Source organism: Rhamphochromis longiceps, linkage group LG7 (genome assembly GCF_057381845.1).
Source record: "Rhamphochromis longiceps isolate RC_006_pf linkage group LG7, R_longiceps_female_GT1.1, whole genome shotgun sequence".
Classification (NCBI taxonomy): Eukaryota; Metazoa; Chordata; class Actinopteri; order Cichliformes; family Cichlidae; genus Rhamphochromis; species Rhamphochromis longiceps.
This window is the reverse complement of record NC_140563.1, coordinates 26,855,874-26,878,384: the sequence shown is the minus strand read 5'-3', so window position 1 is coordinate 26,878,384 and position 22,511 is coordinate 26,855,874. Positions and strand designations below refer to the sequence as shown.

The 22,511-nt window shown below is 40.4% G+C and overlaps 1 protein-coding gene across 3 annotated transcripts in view; it reads right to left on the bottom strand.

The window, feature by feature from the left end:
• Window positions 1-2,466: 2,466 nt before the first annotated feature.
• Window positions 2,467-22,511, bottom strand: part of ripor1 (RHO family interacting cell polarization regulator 1) — a 52,861-nt gene continuing 32,816 nt past the window's right edge. For 2 of the 3 annotated variants that reach the window (XM_085413114.1, XM_085413113.1), the window contains exons 11-25: window positions 22,010-22,158; window positions 21,717-21,834; window positions 20,280-20,396; window positions 19,226-19,330; window positions 18,702-18,847; window positions 17,969-18,590; window positions 17,437-17,570; window positions 12,601-12,721; window positions 10,504-10,639; window positions 9,939-10,088; window positions 8,095-8,253; window positions 5,306-5,502; window positions 4,939-5,022; window positions 4,701-4,791; window positions 2,467-4,141 (exon numbers count right to left, since the gene is read on the bottom strand). In XM_085413114.1, the coding sequence (XP_085269240.1) occupies window positions 4,044-4,141; window positions 4,701-4,791; window positions 4,939-5,022; window positions 5,306-5,502; window positions 8,095-8,253; window positions 9,939-10,088; window positions 10,504-10,639; window positions 12,601-12,721; window positions 17,437-17,570; window positions 17,969-18,590; window positions 18,702-18,847; window positions 19,226-19,330; window positions 20,280-20,396; window positions 21,717-21,834; window positions 22,010-22,158 (2,427 nt within the window). In that variant the 3' untranslated portion in view covers window positions 2,467-4,043. The remainder of the gene's footprint in view (window positions 4,142-4,700; window positions 4,792-4,938; window positions 5,023-5,305; window positions 5,503-8,094; window positions 8,254-9,938; window positions 10,089-10,503; window positions 10,640-12,600; window positions 12,722-17,436; window positions 17,571-17,968; window positions 18,591-18,701; window positions 18,848-19,225; window positions 19,331-20,279; window positions 20,397-21,716; window positions 21,835-22,009; window positions 22,159-22,511) is intronic. The other variant, XM_085413115.1, reaches the window with a different exon arrangement.

The window sequence follows — 22,511 nt, the reverse complement described above, 5'->3', positions numbered from 1 at the left end:
ATCAATACATCTAACTAGAACAGCTCCAATACTCCATCAAATTGATTTGAGCATCTGGATCTCTACATTTTGGTTCAATATCTCTAACAGCCGTTCAGTTGGGTTAAGATCTGGCACTTGTGTCTAATTTTGGAAGGGACCACTCCCATCAGGAGAGAAAAGCTCGCTGAATGCATTGCGATGACTCACAACTTTGGATTAATTTGATTAAATGGACTTAATCCATTAGGTAGTGCATTAGGAACCTAGAAACACATAAGGAAAAAAAATATTCTTGTTAAAAACTGCCATCAAGCATCAGTGAGACTAAAACTGCTGAGTTTGATATAACAATGAAAAATCAGACATTGTCATGAAAGTTCACAAAGCAATAAAAGTAAAATACCAGGCCTGCAGACACTATAGCCAAGTTAGTGCCTCACTGAACCACTACAAAAGTCACAGCAGCATTCTGAGGTAAATGCAACTGCTAACAAAAACTTTCACAATTACAAAGTCAACATTTTGATTCTGTATAATGTTAACAGAATTAGTTTAGTTTAACTGTATGCTACACTTTGCTTAATATAGAGTACAGCTGAGGCTGATGGGAATCAAATTTTGCAAAACCAGGTAGACATACTCAAGTATGACCCCATGATGGCAGTAGAGGGACAGTCCTCTTCCTTGCACCATTCTGATCAAAGATAGTCTAATTCAAGACCTTCCATCTGATAGCACAGCTATAACTGCTCATCTGTCAATGTTAATCCAACTGGTCTTTATCACAGTACTAGTGTCATACAGTATGAGATTGGGATATACAGCTGTAGGCCCCAAGTTAAATTCCAGTAATGGTACTTAGCAAATGAGAAAAGGCAGTATAGTGACATTAGCATCAGCAGTGTCACTGTAAAACTATTATAAGAATGCATTAAAGTGAGGAACTGAAGTCACTTGGACACTTTGGCATTTTCAGTCATATGTGTCATCTGTACATTACACAACATGTTTGTTTGGACTCTGTGTCCTGGTACAGTGTCCGAATCATGCTGTATCTAAACAAAGATTATTATTACCTGCATGATCCACAAGTACAAAACACTTTTCCCCCTTGTTGTTTGTTGAAAAACTAATGTGCTTTAAAAATAAAGGTCATTTTTTAAAACTCAATTATATATATATATATATATATATATATATATATATATATATATATATATATATATATATATATATATATATATATATACATATACATACATACATACATATATCTATCTCCATCAGCCAGAATTACAGTGGTCTGCATAATATTGTGTAGCATTTTCTCAAGCTGCCAAAACAGCTCCAACTAATTTAGGTGCGGACAGAGACTCTGTAGGGATCCCATGACACCCTGCAGATCTGATTGCGATCTAGGGGAGTGTATGGATCGGGTTCAAAGGTGGGATCTTTGTTTTCTATTCCTGAGCAGTTGTTTGGGTGGTAGAGCTCAGTTTCTTGCTAAGTCTGCCAATGTTAAGGAATCACTGCTACAAGTTGGTGTATTTGGTTTGCAGTAATGTTTAGGTGAGGCGTGCATGTCAAAAATAAATAGCAGGATCCACACTTTCTACAGGCACAGTGGACGTTTAGATGTCACTTCATTTTTGTAATAGTCTGTTTCTGATTTCACTGCACTACCCGAGATTGCCCCTCTCTACATCAGCCTTATTACGCAATTCTGAGCAGCTTTTTGGTTCAGCTCTGTTGAAAGAGCCAACCAACTAGTTCCCATGACATTAACATTAATAACAAAAAACCCAATAATACTATCACATACTTTGCTTTCTAAAGTGCTGCTCTCATCCAACATGTCCTGAGACACACGAGGGCTCTCAAGCGTTAACCTCTAAAAATCTTATTTTAATGCACAGTGATGCGGCATCGCTTACGGTGACAGTAAGCACTCCTTTGCACTCAAAAATAAAAATCTCAAGATATATTCCATAACTGTCTTTGCTAATCAATTAAATGGTCTTTGAAGCATTTCTGTACACCATTTTTCTATCCCTTAATATCCTTACATTCATAATCTTCTAGTCATTTCTGTGATGAAATACAAAAAAAATGCATATTATTAAATTCAAGAATATGTGTATTTTAAGAACAAACCAAAGTTTTTTCCATATTTAAGTTAGTATGCATTTCCACTTCAGTGAAGGAATGTCGACTTCTGCTTTAGTATTTGTATTTGCAAAAAGGTTTGCTCTTGGACTTTGGTGTTTTGGCTCACACGATGAACTCTGCCTCAGAGAAGGCTGATGTCTTTAGTTAATCTACCAACTCCACAGACACACTACTTTTTAAACTGTAGCATGTTCTGTTCATTAACTTTTCATGCGTTACATTCTTTGGTCTTTGTTTTTGGTGAGATTTGATTAGAATGTGTTGCCATGTAGAATACACCATGTAAAAAGTTCAGGTGTAAAGTCATCCTGCACCTCTTCAGTCAGTCTGTGTTGCTTGTGTTTACTTCGTCGACACTGACAGAGCTCAGTTTCAATATAGTGTCATAAAAAGCAGTATCTTCATTTTAGACATGTTAATTCATGCTTTTAGGTGTAAATATACTTTAATAGCTTCACAGTTAGCTAAGAACACTTTGCAAAAAAAAAAAAAAATGCTTCTTACAGCATTTCATCTGTAAAAATGTCAAATTCTGGTAAGCAAATAATGCAACATTAAGGCAGATTTACAAGCAACACCATGATAAAGTGTCTGATGGGCACTGTGTATGTAGTTTTTTTCTTTTAAAGAACGTAGGCTAAATGGTAACCATCACTGCAGACGTTCCACAAGCTGTAGTTTGTCTAATCTTCACTTGATGCTTGCTCTAAAGGCGAGGCCACCCATAGATTCCCCTGTTAAAATGTCCCAGTTCAGAGCAGAAATAAACAGGTTTGCAATAACTATAAGTGGGGGAGGGGCTGGTTGTCAGTCATCCTCCATGACATGTTCATTACATTTTGACACTTTGTCTTGGCACAGGGAGTTATACCTAATAGATGTCTGCTTAAGTTCCACGTCCACCACGTAGAGTTACTAAACTGGACCTGCCATATTTGAGCTAATAAAGTATGTGCTACAGACCACTTGAGAAATCTATGTGGCAGTGTTGGTAAATGTAATTTTAGTATGTTCTTATTCTGTTACTTATCACTACTTACCAGACTTGCCTGTGCATTGCAGGTTAGAAATCCAGCTAGCTAAACAAGCTTAGTTGTTAGCTTAGAGTTTAGTAGTATAAAGTTAGCAATTTCCTGCTCCAAAAAGCTAACATGGCAGTGGCAAGAATGCCAAAGTTTACACTTCATAATGTGGCGTCTGACATCACCATGTCCATCATTCATATGCAGTCTATAATGTGGTCCTATTTTAAAAAAAAATCATTTGGACTTGGCTTCAGATCTATTCAGTAGCAAGCAAGTAGAAGTACAGTAAATAGTTACTTTGACAGTGACATGTGGGGAGATAGTCCAAGCAGCCTTTAAGCTAGGCTGGAGACAGCAGCGCCCGTTAAGAAAACACATTTTCATGTAATAGCAGAAGTCTAACTCCCACTGGTATATGACTCTTAGTGTAGTGACTGTAATATCATTGGTAAAAACCCACAGCTTTCTAGAGCATCCAAAGAAATAGTAGTAGCAGTAAGTAAACAGTATAAAGATTTAACATTTTGCGCATTTGTGGACCCAGGAAAATAATTATAAACAAGGTGACTCTGAAAAGCTTTTGACTTATGATGTAGATGAATATTTTACATTATTAAGACGTCTGATGCATTTCTTGTTTGCAGCCAGTGTTGGAGTTTGTCCCTTTGAGTTTTGTTCTGACAGGATATATACTGCATTTAACACATTTTTCTTTATGTTTTTAGCTACAGTCGTAGCTGAAGAGGACAGTATACCCTATATTCCTGTGACACCATGTCAAAGCATTGCAAAAATGACATTATACTCTCCAGTGTTGTCACTGAATTTTTGTTTTCAGCAGCTGTAACCGCCTGTGTGCATGTTGTGTTAAAAAGCTGTGCTGGCCATGCTTCCTGGTGCAAAAAGTCTTGAGATGCTGTCCTGAGACGTCTCCACGTGTCTATGGGCCATCTTCCCTTCCTCACCTGCTCCACAACATGAATGGAAGAGCAAAGAAAATGTAAGAAATAAATTAAAGGAGGAAAAGACTGGATGGATATGTTCATTTTCTCCAAAGACATCTGTACCGGTCAAAGACAAATGGAAGAAAATAAAATATAGATTTCATTATGTCTGCCTTAATTATCAACTTGTAGATGAATGCCACAAATAGATGAATGAACAGATTAAAACAAATGGATCAGAACTCTTACAGTCACGTTACTGTTGCTTGTGCATTATTCTCAACATTTACATCAAGGCATATTAAAAAAGGTTCTCATTTTATAGTGCAGGTCAATATTACTCCCAGTTAAGTGACCATCATGTCAAATACTATTAATACTGAGACAGATAAGTTGGGATCCAATTAGCAATTCTCAAACCTCGACAGTCTGCACAGAAGTGCATCATTACATTTTAGAATATGTCAGAGTAAAATGAACATAATAGAAATGGAGTATAACCAACCATAAAATCCAAACTACAGTCTGAAAAGAGTTAGTCTTGCTGTTCTATTGTAAATAATATGAAGTTTATTATTACCAAGCACTAGCAGTGTTTGTTTGGCAGCATCTCGTACTTCTTCCTTGTCTGCCCGGCAGAGATACACCAACTGATCAATGCTTTCTTTGGCCTGGAATAATAGAATGAATACAGTGACAAATGCATTTTGTATAATACACTCCAAACAGAGTGCATACAGACAGGTGTTTAAATGTCACCTTTATCAAATCAGAACAGCAGCTTTGGATAATAGCATAAACTCTGTGCTTTTTTGTACCTTGAGACAAGCTAAAGCTTTGCATCCACACACTCGATTGTCCACATTCTCATCTTCCAGCAGCTCCAAACAGCTGACCAAAGCCTGAGAAGGACAAGATGCACAAAATGTTTCCAGGCTTTGATACACCAGTTATGGGGTTGTTACTGGCTTCTGCAGCACACACCATGCACAGGTCTATATACAGCAGGATCAAAAGGTCCTTTTGCCATTCAGGAAGAAAACAATTAGGACAATTTAGCAGGTAACATTTTTTACAGAAGAAAAAAAAAACCCAAAAAAAACCCCAGTGAAAATCTTTCTCTCTCTCACACACACACACACACACACACACACACACACACACACACACACACACACACCTCACCTGTTTTCTCTGTCTGGGCTGAGCAGCGAGGCTTCTCAGTACAGAGCTGGCAGAGGCAGACACTTTGCCCCGAGGATCTTTTAGTAATTTGGCCACGGCATGAATTCCTTCTCTCCTCAGGCTGCACTCTGCAGGGCGGCGTAGAGCATTGACAATCACATCCTGGTCAGATGACGCCAGGTTCTGTACCAACCATACTGTTGAAGGAAGGTTATTGGAGGTTATTAATAGCACAAGTTTTACTCTTGTTTTTCCTTTTAAGCCATTTTTACACTACAGCCCTGAAACCTCGTATACATCACACAGCTGAGCTGTAATGAGAAATATATCCAAAACTTTTGGACCATAACATAGTCTTTCTCCTGCTAACTGCCCTACTACATTGAATTTAACTAATGCGGGAACAAATCAGGCAATTGCCTGGCTGGATTGTTGCTTCCAGCACACTCCATGGGCCTGATCTAATAAACAGAGCTACAGAGCTTCATGCCACAACTGCAGATTATTGCGGAAACGAGTGTAAAATTCTTCAAGATGGATCAAGTAATGTAATGACAAAAATAACATTGCAAATGCAGGTTTTTACACATGTGATCCTCTTTGGAAACAGCATGGGAATTCAGAGAGGTAGCTGATAAAGCATCAACAGGTTTCAAGAGATTATAATCTCTACTGTGGAACACACCAGAACTCAGTTTGTAATAGCTGACCTGCAGGATGTGCAGATGCAAATGTTTAATTGAAAATAAAAATATGAAACCTTTTAGTTATAAAATTGTAGATATTTTTGTTGTCAATTATGAAAATGTTCACTTTAATAAATTTTTATACATACATCTGGAAAGAGCAGGAAATAGTAGGCTACCACACATGCACACACCTGCCATGCTAACAGTATACTCACAGCTTTGGAAGTGAAAATGAGAGCATCTGGTACCTTTCTCTTTCTCTTTCTCTTTCTCACTCACTCACTCACACACACACACACACACACACACACCCCCCCCCCCCCCCCCCTACAGTGGGGCAAAAAAGTATTTAGTCAGCCACCGATTGTGCAAGTTCCCCCACCTAAAATGAAGACAGAGGTCAGTAATTTGCACCAGAGGTACACTTCAACTGTGAGAGACAGAATGTGAAAAAAAAAAAAATCCATGAATTCACATGGTAGGATTTGTAAAGAATTTATTCGTAAATTAGGGTGGAAAATAAGTATTTGGTCACCTCAAACATGGAAAATCTCTGGCTCTCACAGACCTGTAACGTCTTCTGTAAGACGCTTTTCTGTCCCCCACTCGTTACCTGTATGAATGGCACCTGTTTGAACTCACCATCTGTATAAAAGACACCTGTCCACAGCCTCAAACAGTCAGACTCCAAACTTCGCCATGGCCAAGACCAAAGAGCTTTCGAAGGACACCAGGAAAAGTATTGTAGACCTGCACCAGACTGGGAAGAGTGAATCTACAATAGGCAAGCAGCTTGGTGTGAAAAAATCAACTGTGGGAGCAATCATCAGAAAATGGAAGACATACAAGACCACTGATAATCTCCCTCGATCTGGGGCTCGACGCAAGATCTCATGCCGTGGGGTCAAAATGATCATGAGAACGGTGAGCAAAGATCCCAGAACCACACGGGGGGACCTGGTGAATGACCTGCAGAGAGCTGGGACCAAAGTAACAAAGGTCACCATCAGTAACACACTACAACGGCAGGGAATCAAATCCCGCAGTGCCAGACGTGTTCCGCTGCTGAAGCCAGTGCATGTCCAGGCCCGTCTGAAGTTTGCCAGAGAGCACATGGATGATACAGCAGAGGATTGGGAGAATGTCATGTGGTCAGATGAAACCAAAGTAGAACTTTTTGGTATAAACTCAACTCGTCGTGTTTGGAGGAAGAAGAATACTGAGTTGCATCCCAAGAACACCATACCTACTGTGAAGCATGGGGGTGGAAACATCATGCTATGGGGCTGTTTTTCTGCCAAGGGGACAGGACGACTGATCCGTGTTAAGGACAGAATGAATGGGGCCATGTATCGTGAGATTTTGAGCCAAAACCTCCTTCCATCAGTGAGAACTTTGAAGATGAAACGAGGCTGGGTCTTCCAACATGACAATGATCCAAAACACACCGCCCGGGCAACAAAGGAGTGGCTCCGTAAGAAGCATTTGAAAGTCCTGGAGTGGCCTAGCCAGTCTCCAGACCTCAACCCCATAGAAAATCTGTGGCGGGAGTTGAAAGTCCGTGTTGCTCGGCGACAGCCCCAAAACATCACTGCTCCCGAGAAGATCTGCATGGAGGAATGGGCCAAAATACCAGCTACTGTGTGTGCAAACCTGGTAAAGACCTATAGTAAACGTTTGACCTCTGTTATTGCCAACAAAGGTTATGTTACAAAGTATTGAGTTGTATTTTTGTTATTGACCAAATACTTATTTTCCACCCTGATTTACGAATAAATTCTTTACAAATCCTACCATGTGGATTCATGGATTTTTTTTTCACATTCTGTCTCTCACAGTTGAAGTGTACCTCTGGTGCAAATTACTGACCTCTGTCATCATTTTAAGTGGGGGAACTTGCACAATCGGTGGCTGACTAAATACTTTTTTGCCCCACTGTACCTGATACTGTGGCACAGTATCAAATGTGTAAATGCTTATTAAAATGAAAAGAAGGTTTTGAACTGGCACTGACAATTAGTAAATCTGGTCTTAAACATTTAACGAGTATGTATCTGACCTATCGTGTGTGTGTGTGTGTGTGTGTGTGTGTACACCCACCCTCTTTTGCCAGTTCAATGATGTGTGTGTCCATATCACTGACAGCATTCGAGTCCAAGTAGCTCCACAGCTGGAACAACGTCACCATCATGTTGTCCCTGCTGCTTCCTCGTCGTGGTAACCTCTGATCCAGTACACGCTCAACCAGGCACAAGAACACTGCATACACACAAACACAGATGTTAATATGCTCCACATACAGTGGGGCAAAAAAGTATTTAGTCAGCCACCGATTGTGCAAGTTCCCCCACTTAAAATGATGACAGAGGTCAGTAATTTGCACCAGAGGTACACTTCAACTGTGAGAGACAGAATGTGAAAAAAAAAAATCCATGAATCCACATGGTAGGATTTGTAAAGAATTTATTCGTAAATCAGGGTGGAAAATAAGTATTTGGTCAATAACAAAAATACAACTCAATACTTTGTAACATAACCTTTGTTGGCAATAACAGAGGTCAAACGTTTACTATAGGTCTTTACCAGGTTTGCACACACAGTAGCTGGTATTTTGGCCCATTCCTCCATGCAGATCTTCTCGAGAGCAGTGATGTTTTGGGGCTGTCGCCGAGCAACACGGACTTTCAACTTCCGCCACAGATTTTCTATGGGGTTGAGGTCTGGAGACTGGCTAGGCCACTCCAGGACTTTCAAATGCTTCTTACGGAGCCACTCCTTTGTTGCCCGGGCGGTGTGTTTTGGATCATTGTCATGTTGGAAGACCCAGCCTCGTTTCATCTTCAAAGTTCTCACTGATGGAAGGAGGTTTTGGCTCAAAATCTCACGATACATGGCCCCATTCATTCTGTCCTTAACACGGATCAGTCGTCCTGTCCCCTTGGCAGAAAAACAGTCCCATAGCATGATGTTTCCACCCCCATGCTTCACAGTAGGTATGGTGTTCTTGGGATGCAACTCAGTATTCTTCGTCCTCCAAACACGACGAGTTGAGTTTATACCAAAACGTTCTACTTTGGTTTCATCTGACCACATGACATTCTCCCAATCCTCTGCTGTATCATCCATGTGCTCTCTGGCAAACTTCAGACGGGCCTGGACATGCACTGGCTTCAGCAGCGGAACACGTCTGGCACTGCGGGATTTGATTCCCTGCCGTTGTAGTGTGTTACTGATGGTGACCTTTGTTACTTTGGTCCCAGCTCTCTGCAGGTCATTCACCAGGTCCCCCCGTGTGGTTCTGGGATCTTTGCTCACCGTTCTCATGATCATTTTGACCCCACGGGATGAGATCTTGCGTGGAGCCCCAGATCGAGGGAGATTATCAGTGGTCTTGTATGTCTTCCATTTTCTGATGATTGCTCCCACAGTTGATTTTTTCACACCAAGCTGCTTGCCTATTGTAGATTCACTCTTCCCAGTCTGGTGCAGGTCTACAATACTTTTCCTGGTGTCCTTCGAAAGCTCTTTGGTCTTGGCCATGGCGGAGTTTGGAGTCTGACTGTTTGAGGCTGTGGACAGGTGTCTTTTATACAGATGATGAGTTCAAACAGGTGCCATTCATACAGGTAACGAGTGGGGGACAGAAAAGCTTCTTACAGAAGACGTTACAGGTCTGTGAGAGCCAGAGATTTTCCATGTTTGAGGTGACCAAATACTTATTTTCCACCCTGATTTACGAATAAATTCTTTACAAATCCTACCATGTGAATTCATGGATTTTTTTTTTCACATTCTGTCTCTCACAGTTGAAGTGCACCTCTGGTGCAAATTACTGACCTCTGTCATCATTTTAAGTGGGGGAACTTGCACAATCGGTGGCTGACTAAATACTTTTTTGCCCCACTGTACCAGCGTGTGCAGTATACCCACTAATGATGATTTACCTGCTTCGGCCCTTTCAGGCAGTAAACCAGCGTAGATTGTCGACAGTGTATTCAGGAACCTTTCAGCAGAGACGCTGTACATGCTACCCTGTCCCACACATTCTTGCCATAGCGACACAGCACCCAGACACAGACCTAGCGCCGGGATAACTGACAAACAGAAAACAGGAGACCGTTATAAGCAAGGTAGGAAAGCAAGATACTGGGGGTTAGTGCCATACATAACACAGGAAATTTATTAATAGTATAAGGTTGCAGCTTGCTTTGAATCAGTGCCTTGTAAAGTCTGTTTTACCTTCTTGACAGGCTGCATGACACAAATCCATAATTACTTATTATTTAGTGGAATCTCTACTTCCATATACCCATGAAATGTTTCTGATGACACTAGTTGTCATCCAAGCCAAAAGCAGACATTTTCACCCTTATGCTCCAGAAGGAATGCTCCCACTAATGAAAATTCCTCTTCAACTTCTTTTTCTTGTCTATACAGTTATTCTGAATAAATGCATTTATGGATGTTTAAACAAATGCACATGAAATGAACATAAACGACACAAATCACCTTCAGTAGCTGGTCTGATTTTCTGTGGGTTTTCTTTGGTGACGCGTCGGATGATTTCGAGGACACGAGCCTCTCTCAGCAGTCTGTCCAAGGCATACATCTCTCCACATCTCAGAGGACCAAACTTGCCCAGACACTTAAAAACAAACAAAACAAAACACTTGTAAAAGAAGTGACCAATATTACAATTAGCAATACAACAGCCCTCACAGCTGCTACTGCTTTAACTCATCAGTGAGTGAATAATACTTTTCAATGGCATCCTGAAACTATGATTACATAACTATCAAACACTATGCCAATTGAATGGATTTTTAAAAAAAGAAAATAATGGTATTGACTGTATGTAAACAAACTTGACTGGGTTTTCATCAGAGTTCCCCTGGTCAGACATGCCCAAAACATCTTTCTGAGGAGATGTTCAGCAACCATCCTAGTCAGATGCCTGAATCAACTCAACTGACTCCTTATGATGCAGACTGTGTTCCTCAGCCCATCTCTAAGGCTGAGCATAGACACCTTTCAAAGGAAGCATATTCCCATGACTTGCATCGGTGAAAATTTTAATTATTCACTACCCACAGCCGTAGATGAGAGCAGAGTGAACTTAAGGTATCGATGTGCCATGAGAATGTGAGGTAGCTACATATGAGTTTGGCTAATAACTAGAGATGGACCGATCCGATATTACGTATCGGTATCGGTCCGATACTGACCTAAATTACTGGATCGGATATCGGAGAAAAATAAAAAATGTAATCCGATCCATTAAATATCACGAAAGCACCTCACAAAACTTGCAACGCGCCGTAACTCGCCTCAGAACGTTAGCACGTCGGAGCAGTATGCATCACGTGATAGAGCGGCTGTGGCATGCGGGACCTGTCGGTGGTCTGGATAGCATGTGGAGCTTCGCTAGCAACCCGGCATTTCATCTCCGACAAAGTTATCCCCGAGAGAAGTAAAGCAGGTGTGTAAGTCCATCTCTGAATGTTTGTAAAGCATTCCTGCGTTAAGCTTAACAAGCGATATATGGAGCGACTGCCTCCTCTTGCTGCTACTTCAATCATGAAACTGCTTAACGATCAGCTGATCGGCTTTTCTGTCGCGAGTTAGTCTCTCTAGTTTGCTTTTGGCCCACTTTGCACCAGAAAGAGGAAACCAGTGGATAAACAACAGCAGCACGTTTAAGCTTGATAAGCTGTTGTTAGAATTTATTTAATATTACTTTCTACTCCAGGATCTTTTTCTACGCAGCTGACGGCTGTAACTGTGCAGGGGCGGATCTAGCAAAGTTTAGCCAGGGGGGACGATAGGGCATTAACAGGGAAAAGGGGGCACAAAGACATACTTTTCTTTATTCTCATTTAAAATGTCGAGCTTTTAATAAATAATTATCCGAATCTTACACCCAAAGTTTTAATTTGATGTAAAAGGAATAGAAGTCCATTACTGTATATAGTAACTGTTGAGTCTACGGTAATAAATATACCCTAGTAAGCTATAGTACTTTTTCCTTTGGGAAGGTACCATCTGTGCAGTCTGCAATTTTGTTGAAGAAAGATGTTGAATCTATTTAATATTTCTTGAAAAATAATTGATTTCTGTGCATTTTTTTTCACACTGCATCAAATTAAGGTTGATTACGTCGATTAAGCATCATGAGGTGGAGTGTGAGGGGTGGTTCCCTATTTTTTATTTATTTATTTTTGTTGTTGCTGGGAGTTGGAACCCTATTAGTTAGGTTGCTTAATATTTACGCTAAGTACTCTTTAAAATACCAGAATAGGGAGGATGGTGTAGGTTTAAGTTTATTAGATTGATCAGTATTGCTGAACTATGAAACTTTTTTTTTTTTGCATACAGGTATAACAGAATAGCTTTAGTGTAGTTGTTGTTTTAAACTTGAGTATGAACTTATACAAAATTCAGCAAGATATTAAAAAACAGTTTTGTTGATTAAAAAACACTATATCGGATTCATATCGGTATCGGCAGATATCCAAATTTATGATATCGGTATCGGTATCGGACATAAAAAAGTGGTATCGTGCCATCTCTACTAATAACATGAGGATAGTGTTGCAGATCTCTTACCAACAACTGTGCATTGCAGTTCCTCAAATGGACCACCAGGCAGCAGTCTAGAGTGGTGCAGCCTGTGGTTAGCGGTACGTTGGAGGAGGAAGGGCTGTCCCAGCCTCTGTCCAGCAGAGACCTACACACACACACACACACAAACAAAACATCCAGTGTTACATAACATTTCCATTAACGCTGTTTTATCCATATAAAGTTCAATACGGTTTAAATGTAATTTAAATGTACTGTCCATGGAAAAAAAGGCTCTCAACATTAAAACCCAGAGAAGTTGATAATTTCCCAAGAAGAATAATACTTTTTGATGAGTTTCAGTTCAGTAAGTGGTAAATGAATCTGACTAGCTGACAGTCAGAGCTATTCAGTACTGTTCCAGCCTCGTCTCTTGGGTACAGAAATTGCTCTTTTCTTAACCATTAAGATTCCATTCCATATTTTGTACAATACATCATGAACTCCATAAATAAAAAAATAAAAAAAAAACCAAAAAAAACCCCCAGTTTATATTGTTGTTTTAAACTCATTTTTGCCAGTGATTAATCCAACTGGTTGTGAGAAGTTCCACCAAGTTTGCTTTTTATTTTAGGATTGCAGATTAGCTTTATATTAAGCTCAGTTATATACAGGCACAACTGTGGGATAAGGCCATTCAGCTAATGACCTTTGGCAAAAATAATAAAATATGATTTTTAAGCATTATTTCAGTCAGGTTATGTGTTAGTTTGACCCTGCTTACAGCTGTACTACAGTGATCATACAGGGAGTGCAGAATTATTAGGCAAATGAGTATTTTGTCCACATCATCCTCTTCATGCATGTTGTCTTACTCCAAGCTGTATAGGCTCGAAAGCCTACTACCAATTAAGCATATTAGCTGATGTGCATCTCTGTAATGAGAAGGGGTGTGGTCTAATGACATCAACACCCTATATCAGGTGTGCATAATTATTAGGCAACGTCCTTTCCTTTGGCAAAATGGGTCAAAAGAAGGACTTGACAGGCTCAGAAAAGTCAAAAATAGTGAGATATCTTGCAGAGGGATGCAGCAGTCTCAAAATTGCAAAGCTTCTGAAGCGTGATCATCGAACAATCAAGCGTTTCATTCAAAATAGTCAACAGGGTCGCAAGAAGCGTGTGGAAAAACCAAGGCGCAAAATAACTGCCCATGAACTGAGAAAAGTCAAGCGTGCAGCTGCTAAGATGCCACTTGCCACCAGTTTGGCCATATTTCAGAGCTGCAACATCACTGGAGTGCCCAAAAGCACAAGGTGTGCAATACTCAGAGACATGGCCAAGGTAAGAAAGGCTGAAAGACGACCACCACTGAACAAGACACACAAGCTGAAACGTCAAGACTGGGCCAAGAAATATCTCAAGACTGGTTTTTCTAAGGTTTTATGGACTGATGAAATGAGAGTGAGTCTTGATGGGCCAGATGGATGGGCCCATGGCTGGATTGGTAAAGGGCAGAGAGCTCCAGTCCGACTCAGACGCCAGCAAGGAGGAGGTGGAGTACTGGTTTGGGCTGGTATCATCAAAGATGAGCTTGTGGGGCCTTTTCGGGTTGAGGATGGAGTCAAGCTCAACTTCCAGTCCTACTGCCAGTTTCTGGAAGACACCTTCTTCAAGCAGTGGTACAGGAAGAAGTCTGCATCCTTCAAGAAAAACATGATTTTCATGCAGGACAATGCTCCATCAGACGCGTCCAAGTACTCCACAGCGTGGCTGGCAAGAAAGGTTATAAAAGAAGAAAAACTAATGACATGGCCTCCTTGTTCACCTGATCTGAACCCCATTGAGAACCTGTGGTCCATCATCAAATGTGAGATTTACAAGGAGGGAAAACAGTACACCTCTCTGAACAGTGTCTGGGAGGCTGTGGTTGCTGCTGCACGCAATGTTGATGGTGAACAGATCAAAACACTGACAGAATCCATGGATGGCAGGCTTTTGAGTGTCCTTGCAAAGAAAGGTGGCTATATTGGTCGCTGATTTGTTTTTGTTTTTGAATGTCAGAAATTTATATTTGTGAATGTGGAGATGTTATATTGGTTTCACTGGTAAAAATAAGGCAAGGCAAGTTTATTTGTATAGCACAATTCAACAACAAGGTGATTCAAAGTGCTTTACAGAGACATTAGAAACAAAAACAAATAAAAAGCATGATTTAAAATTGATTAAAACAAGCAAACAAACTCACAAACAAAACACTATATAAAATCAAAACAGATAAAATCAGAACAGTAGATAAAATTAGTAGTTAAATGTAAGTTTTGAAATTTAAGCTTAAAAGTGTGGATTTGGTGTTTTATTCAAATGCAGCTGAGAACAGGTGAGTCTTCAACCTGGATTTAAATAAACCGAGTGTTTCAGCTGATCTGAGGCTTTCTGGGAGTTTGTTCCAGATATAAGGAGCATAAAAGCTGAATGCAGCTTCTCCGTGTCTGGTTCTGACTCTGGGAACTAATAAAAGACCAGATCCAGATGACCTGAGGGATCTGGAAGGTTCATACTGGGTCAGGAGGTCACTGATGTATTTTGGTCCTAAACCATTCAGAGCTTTATAGACCAGCATCAGAACTTTAAAGTCTATCCTCTGACGGACAGGCAGCCAGTGTAAAGACCTCAGAGCTGGACTGATGTGGTCCACTTTTTTGGTCTTAGTGAGGACTCGAGCAGCAGAGTTCTGAATGAGCTGTAGTTGTCTGACTGATTTTTTAGGTAGACCTGTAAAGATGCTGTTACAGTAATCAAGCCTACTAAAAATGAATGCATGGACTAGTTTTTCCAGGTCCTGTTGAGACATCAGATCTTTTATCCTTGAAATATTCTTGAGGTGATTGTTAGGTCTGGCTGTGTGCAGACAGGAATAGGACCCAAGGTGCAGACTCCGGAGACAGATGTGAACTCAAAACAACTTTAATGTTAAACTCAAATATAACATAACTGGAAAAATCAAAATAAACTTACACCGGAGGAATGACAGAACACACAGCTAAGAAAACGGTAGATCGCGACACAGACACTAAGAAACACAGGGCTTAAATACACAGAGGGAGCAATCAGGAAATGAGTAACAGGAGGGAAACACAGCTGGGGCAAATCAGAACTGACGAGACCAAAGAAGCGTAAACTGAACACACTGAGAAAAGACGGAGACCTTCAAAGTAAAACAGGAAACACATAACACAGACTGAACAAAGACACAGACTCACATGCAGGCACTACAAAGGGAACAGAGACGTGGGAACAGGGCAGACACAAACACTGACTGAACACGGGGATATAGGAACTTAAGATACACATAGACGTGAACTAGACAAGGGGATGCAGGTGATAGGGGAGACAGAGCAACTAAAGAAGACAGAGACCTAAGCCATAAGACAGAACTCAAAGAAACCAAAAACTAGACAGTATAAATAATATCATAAACTCAAAAACCCTGGGTCAACGACCCAGGCATCTTAACAGTGATAGTAAGCTGATTTTCTTATTGTCTTAATGTGTTTTTCTAAGTTTAGGTCTGCATCCATCACTACACCCAAATTTCTCGCCTGGTTTGTGGTTTTTAGGTGTATAGATTGAAGTTCTCTGGTGACCTGTAATCGTTTTTCTTTGGCGCCAAAGACTATTACCTCAGTTTTGTTTTTGTTTAGCTGGAGAAAATTGTGGCACAGCCCATCATTAATTTCCTCAATGCATTTACCAAGAGCCTGTACAGGGCCTTGGTCTCCTGGTGACATTGTGATATATATTTGTGTGTCATCTGCATAGCTGTGGTAGTTTATTTTGTTGTTCTTTATAATCTGTGCCAGTGGGAGCATGTAAATGTTAAACAGAAGGGGTCCCAAGATGGAACCTTGGGGAACTCCACATGTGATACTTGTCTGCTCAGATGTGAAGTTACCTATTGATAGAAAACAGGAAATATTTTGTAAGTATGTTTTGAACCAGTTTAGTACAGTTCCCGAAAGACCTGCCCAGTTCTCCAGTCGTTTAAGTAATATGTTGTGGTCAACTGTATCAAATGCTGCACTGAGATCCAGTAAAACTAAGACTGACATTTTTCCACTGTCTGTATTCAGACATATTGAACACTTTGGTCAGAGCGGTTTCAGTGCTGTGGTTCTGTCTAAAACCTGACTGGAAGGCATCATAGCAGTTATTCTGTGTTAAGAAGTAATTGAGCTGTTGAGAAACTGCTTTTTCAATGATCTTACTTAAAAATGGGAGATTTGAGATCGGCCTGTAGTTGTTCATTTGTGTCTTGTCAAGATTGTCCTTTTTCAGTATAAGTTTTATTACAGCAGTTTTTAGTGGTTCTGGAAACACACCTGATATTAAAGAAAAGTTGACGATAATTGATAATTAAATAATTGAAATGGGTATATATTTGTTTTTTGTTAAGTTGCCTAATAATTATGCACAGTAATAGTCACCTGCACACACAGATATCCCCCTAAAATAGCTAAAACTAAAAACAAACTAAAAACTACTTCCAAAAACATTCAGCTTTGATATTAATGAGTTTTTTGGGTTCATTGAGAACATGGTTGTTGTTCAATAATAAAATTATTCCTCAAAAATACAACTTGCCTAATAATTCTGCACTCCCTGTACAATGGCCCAGAGGACACCAACACACTGGAGTTTGTAGATGTTAAATGAAGTAGGCATATTTACAGTGTCTGGTATTACTGTGATTCAGGTTTAATGACCTTCAGATCATACTTTCTTTGCTTACTGATTAAGACTGTATGTCTCACTGTGTCATTACACTGAAGTGTGCAAAGGCTTGGATGGTTGGTTTTCAGTTCATTTGTCAGCACTGACCTGCCATGTCTACTCCTCTTATCACCATCCTCTTCTTCCTCCTCCCAGTCTGATCCATTCAGGAAGTCAAAGCTGCCAAGAGCTGTTTCCACTGTGAGGCTGACTACACTGGGTGACCGGCTGTGCCTCCCACCCTGCACTCACAAACAAAGCCATAGTCAGGCTGTACGCAGTCACTTCAGTTTTTTGTTTTTTCAGGAGTTCTTTGAATCATAGTCACATAATGTTGGAACAGCATGCAATCATTCAGCTCAAATGTATGCTGTCTGTAAAGACAAGGGAGGCATACCAGATACTGTAACCACTGAAACTTATATAGTAATTGCACAACTAATATTTGCAGTAATAATATTTCGATATTAATGGCACGGGAAAGCTGTGCTAACATTTATAAATACATACAATCATTGCCACTTAATGTTCAAAAAGGGAAAATTAAACTTGGGGATTTGTAAAAAGTACTTTTAGCTTAAGGCAGTTTTTTGTACTTTACTAACCTGTTTTCTTGTTTCTCACTATGCTTTACTCTCACCTTCAGTGTAACCTGCAGCAGTTTCAGCTCTTGTTCCAGTAGTTGTAGCTCAGAAAACGGTCCTCTATAATCATCTATAGAGGAAAGTACAGCTACCAAGGCATCCTCTAGTCCACTGTCCACTGGACCATCGCCCTTAGCAGACAGGCAGTTGGAACTTGAAGCTGGGATATCCTCCTCCACTGGCACCCGCAGAGCTAGATATGTCATATCCCCACTTTCTACAACATTGGAGTCTGCTCCTGCTCTCAGAGGGACCGATGTATCCACAGAGGTGGATGTATTGTGTTGCTTCCTGACTGGGTGGGGATCAGTGACATCAACAGCTGTGTCAGTGTCAGCAGAAGTGGGTGACTCAGGAGTTCTGCTGGCCACCTCCATTTCAATGTCATTGATTGAGATTCCAGAGACCAGAGACATCACGTCCCCCGATTCACTGACAGGCACCACAACCCCATCAGCACTGTTTTCACTAATGTGACTCAGAGAGCGTAAGTACAATGTAGAGTTACTGCTGGTAATTATCGGCACATCCACTGGTGCCATAGAGGAGTGTTTCCCCGCAGCTTCTTCCTCACCGTCAGGCTTTGTTATCACAGTGACTGTCCCCTTTTCCTCATGCCTGCAAAATAGTTCATATATCAGATGTTGATAGAGCTCACCACAGAATAAGAATGTTATTTCATCTTTGTTCTCATGTGCAAACAAAACATTAACATTTTTTTTAATCTACCTGTTGCTCTCCGCTGGTTGTTTTGGTAGGATGATACCTTCCTTTTGAGCTGAGGAAGGCCAGTTTCCGGAGCAAGAAGAAACATCAGGCTGAAGGAGGGAACTCCTTTGTCCAACTGGCTGGATGTCTGGTGTCACCACTACTGCCTGGAAAGAGAGACACGCTGAGTCACAGAGTTAAAGTAGTAAACACAGTAAAGTAAGCAAACCAGACCAGGATAAAGAGTAGACCAAGTGAGGACTGAGGCTCGTTAAAGAAACCAATTGTGCATGGTACCGGCGGCTCCTCAAGCTACTGAATCATGCAATGTACTTAGTTTTTACAAGACTGTACACATGCACATGATCTGCTGTACATACTATAAACATAATACATATCAAAGTTTATCTTGTATTCATAATACTTTTGTTACTGTGTAATGTTCAAACAGCTGTAGCCCCTCTGAATCTGAGGAAGAGAGATACAGATTGAATCTTTAATATTATCATGTCATAGATGAGAGTTCCATATCTGTTGTGTGTTACCTTTGGATGTGCAGGCAGCTGTGGGCTGGTTGAATCATCAGAAGATTCTGAAGAATTAGACCATGCTGGTCCATTCTCCAACTCTCCCTGTAGGCGGATCATGTTCTAAAAGAGATCAGCACATTTTAAAAGGCTTGACTGCAAAAAAAGGGGGGGAAATGGAGACCTTTTACAACAAGCTGGCAGGAAACTGAGCAGTCACTGCACCTGGTTGTACATTATTTGAGCAAAAGCGACACACTTCCTTTACTCACATATTTAAAGTGAAAAGTAAGGTGAAGGCAAGACATGAGTCAGCATGTTATCCCTTTAACCAAAGGTTCAGAGGTGACTGTATGGGAACTTTTTTCTATTTGCTTGCCATTTTTAATATCAGTATAGTACAACATCCTTAGCCTAGCTCTGTAACACTGTAGCATTTATTTATAAAGAGAATAACTTTGAGTTACGCAACTATCGTGTAATATTCAAGAAAATACTGGCCAGTGCTACCCCTCAGCCTCCTCGTAGATCCACCCTTCGTTTCAATTTCAAAATCCTATGTCACCTTGTCGTCTAACTTCTGACCTTGAGGTCAAGGACAATGAGATTCAAACTCATCTGAGATGAGTCTGCTTTTAGTAGATATATCTATGGTATCGATTTGAAAATATAAGGAGACTTCATTCTCGAGTTATTGCAAGATTTTCAGAAAAGATGACCTCTGATCTTTACCTGGCAGGGTGACAAATATACTGATGAGGTAAAAAGCTAAAGGCTTCAGTGCTTGTGTGAAATGGCTAGAAGGAGTTATAAGTCTAAAAGTCATCATCATAAACTGGCACTGATGATGGCTAACAGTAGTCAGCTCTGTTGGAGGGTGGGGGGTCTAAATATTATAATTAGAGAGCCATGGAGATGCATGAGGAAACCTTGCACACATCTGTCATGGCTCCATGAAGCCATAAGCACACAAATGGAGACTATGATTCTAGTGCTTACTCTACACCAAAGTATCAATATACCAGAAGGTCCTGTGTTTCTACTCCACGAGGTCTACTTCATCACGACTTACTGCAGTGGACTGCCTTGTTGGTGAGTTGTCACTACAGGAGCAGCTCTGGCTAAGAGTGCCTCTGAAGATGTCCAGCAGTGGCCAGTGCTGCCGCCGTGTCAGATTCCGAGGCAGAGACTGGACATCAAAGTGGCAGCAGGTGGAACAAAGGGCATTGGAGCAGTTAGATACTGAGGGCTGCTGGCTAAACTCTAATGTCCTTTAAAACTCTCAATGTTCTCATTTACAGATTCCTAATTTTAGTTGGTGGATTAAATCTATAGAATAGATTTAATCGGTTATTTATTTATTTATTTTTTTTAAAAAACATTGTGCTTTGTTTTTTTTTTTTTAAAGCTGTGTTTGACTCCTCTCTCTCCTCCCCCTCTAGAAAAGGCTGTTTTTATCTGATTGGTGGAGGTGGAGAATCTCAGGAATTTAAAACCTAGTGGGTGTTTAATCACGTGCATCATCACATGAGCCAAGGTGGGGGGGGGGGGGGGGGGGAATAAAAAAAGAAAAGAAAAAAGGCGTGGATCATGACCACCAGAGGTTTTGGGTGAAACCACTGTGAGACCTTGTCCCATGCTATCATGTGACCTATTAAGGTCATCAGACGTAAGACATGAGTGGGGTTTGAAGGACTGGGAAGGGATCTCAAAACTATGTTGTAGGTGACTGACAGTTGGTGTTGGACGCCAGCCCCTCATGGTTGTTCATAGTGGACACTGATAAAGATGCACACCTGAGTCTTATTGAGGTGGCTCTTCTATGCTGTGCCATGCTTCGAAAGGAGTGGCAATTTGGTTTCCTCAATGTAGAGGCCTGAGCACACCGATAAGTGTTCTTGCTTAGCATGTGTCTGGGAGTTTTTTCCTTATTCCTAAAGGTATTATCCTTTAGAATTTAGATGTTATGTTTATAGTTTTTGTCATTTTCCATTTCATCAATCCGTCTTTCTCCTGTTAGTGCTGCTTCCACATTTAGTTCTCTTTTCCTCCATTTTTCTGTCAGTGTTGTGTTCACATAGCTCATCACACACACATCTGTGTTTACAGACTGAATATTTCCCATTTTTCCCTGTGAGTTTGTTTTTTCAAACAAAGTGTCAAGCCTTCATTTACTTCCTGTTTAAAAATAATTTTCCTATTGGCTCTTCCTTGTTGGTTTTCTCTGAATGAATTTCTGCCTTGTTTGACTTCCTGTGTTTTGTTTTCTAGCACTTTACAGAGAGTAAAGCTTCCCTTTCAGCTATTTTCTGTTGTGAGTGGGCCTATTCCTCCTGCTAAAACCAACAGTCTTTGTTAGTTTTCCAACTATCTGTATATGAATGCCAAGATAATACACATTAATATATGGGTAGTAAGTACGAGCAATCAGCAACTTTACACAAATTGTTCTAGGGTTAGACTGAAGCCTTTCAAAGAACTAATAGTCTAAAGCGAATGCTAAACTCACACGTAAAGGTGGTGTGTCAGGTGGAGTCTGGTCAAAAATGGCTGAGATTCGCTTATTGATGCTTGGTGGTTTGTTGACAGTGCTTGCAACCGATCCCTGGTCATCTTTATCAAACGGACTGAGAGAGGTGAAAAGGAATAAAGGATGGGAAAGAGAGAAAAGATAAATTCAATAAACATCAAATAATATTTACATTATGCTCTGTTAATGATACCTTTAAATGAACAAACACTACAGCACTCATGAAGCTCAGTATGATTTCGTACACTCACAAGATGACTGACAAAACTTACTTCCAGGTCACCTCAAGGCTTAGCTTAATAGTCCCAAGGTCATTAATATCCACAGCAACCATCTGGGGCAGCGCAGCAAACAGATCCTTTGTTTCACAGGAAACACTTCCCACCACCACGTGATTGGCTAAGCTCTTTAGCTCTGTCACCTAGGAAACCAGAGAAATATCTGATCATTATACCATCTTTTTTTTTGCCTTCAACAAGTCAGTTTCAATCATCCAGGCTGAAAATAGTACACTCAAGTTTGTCAAGGTGCTGATGTCATTGGGAAAAGATATTATTATTAATAACACAATAGGATCACACAGTGTCTTTTATGGCTGAGGGGTAAAAAACTCACACATTCACCAATAATAATGGACAATATGAAGTTCCAGAGGATATTAAAGTATTATTCTTTGATAACTGAATTCAAAAAGGTAAACTTTCATACATTGTATATTGAAATATTTCAAGCTTTTTGTGTTTACATTTTGATAACTATGACTTAAAGCTCATG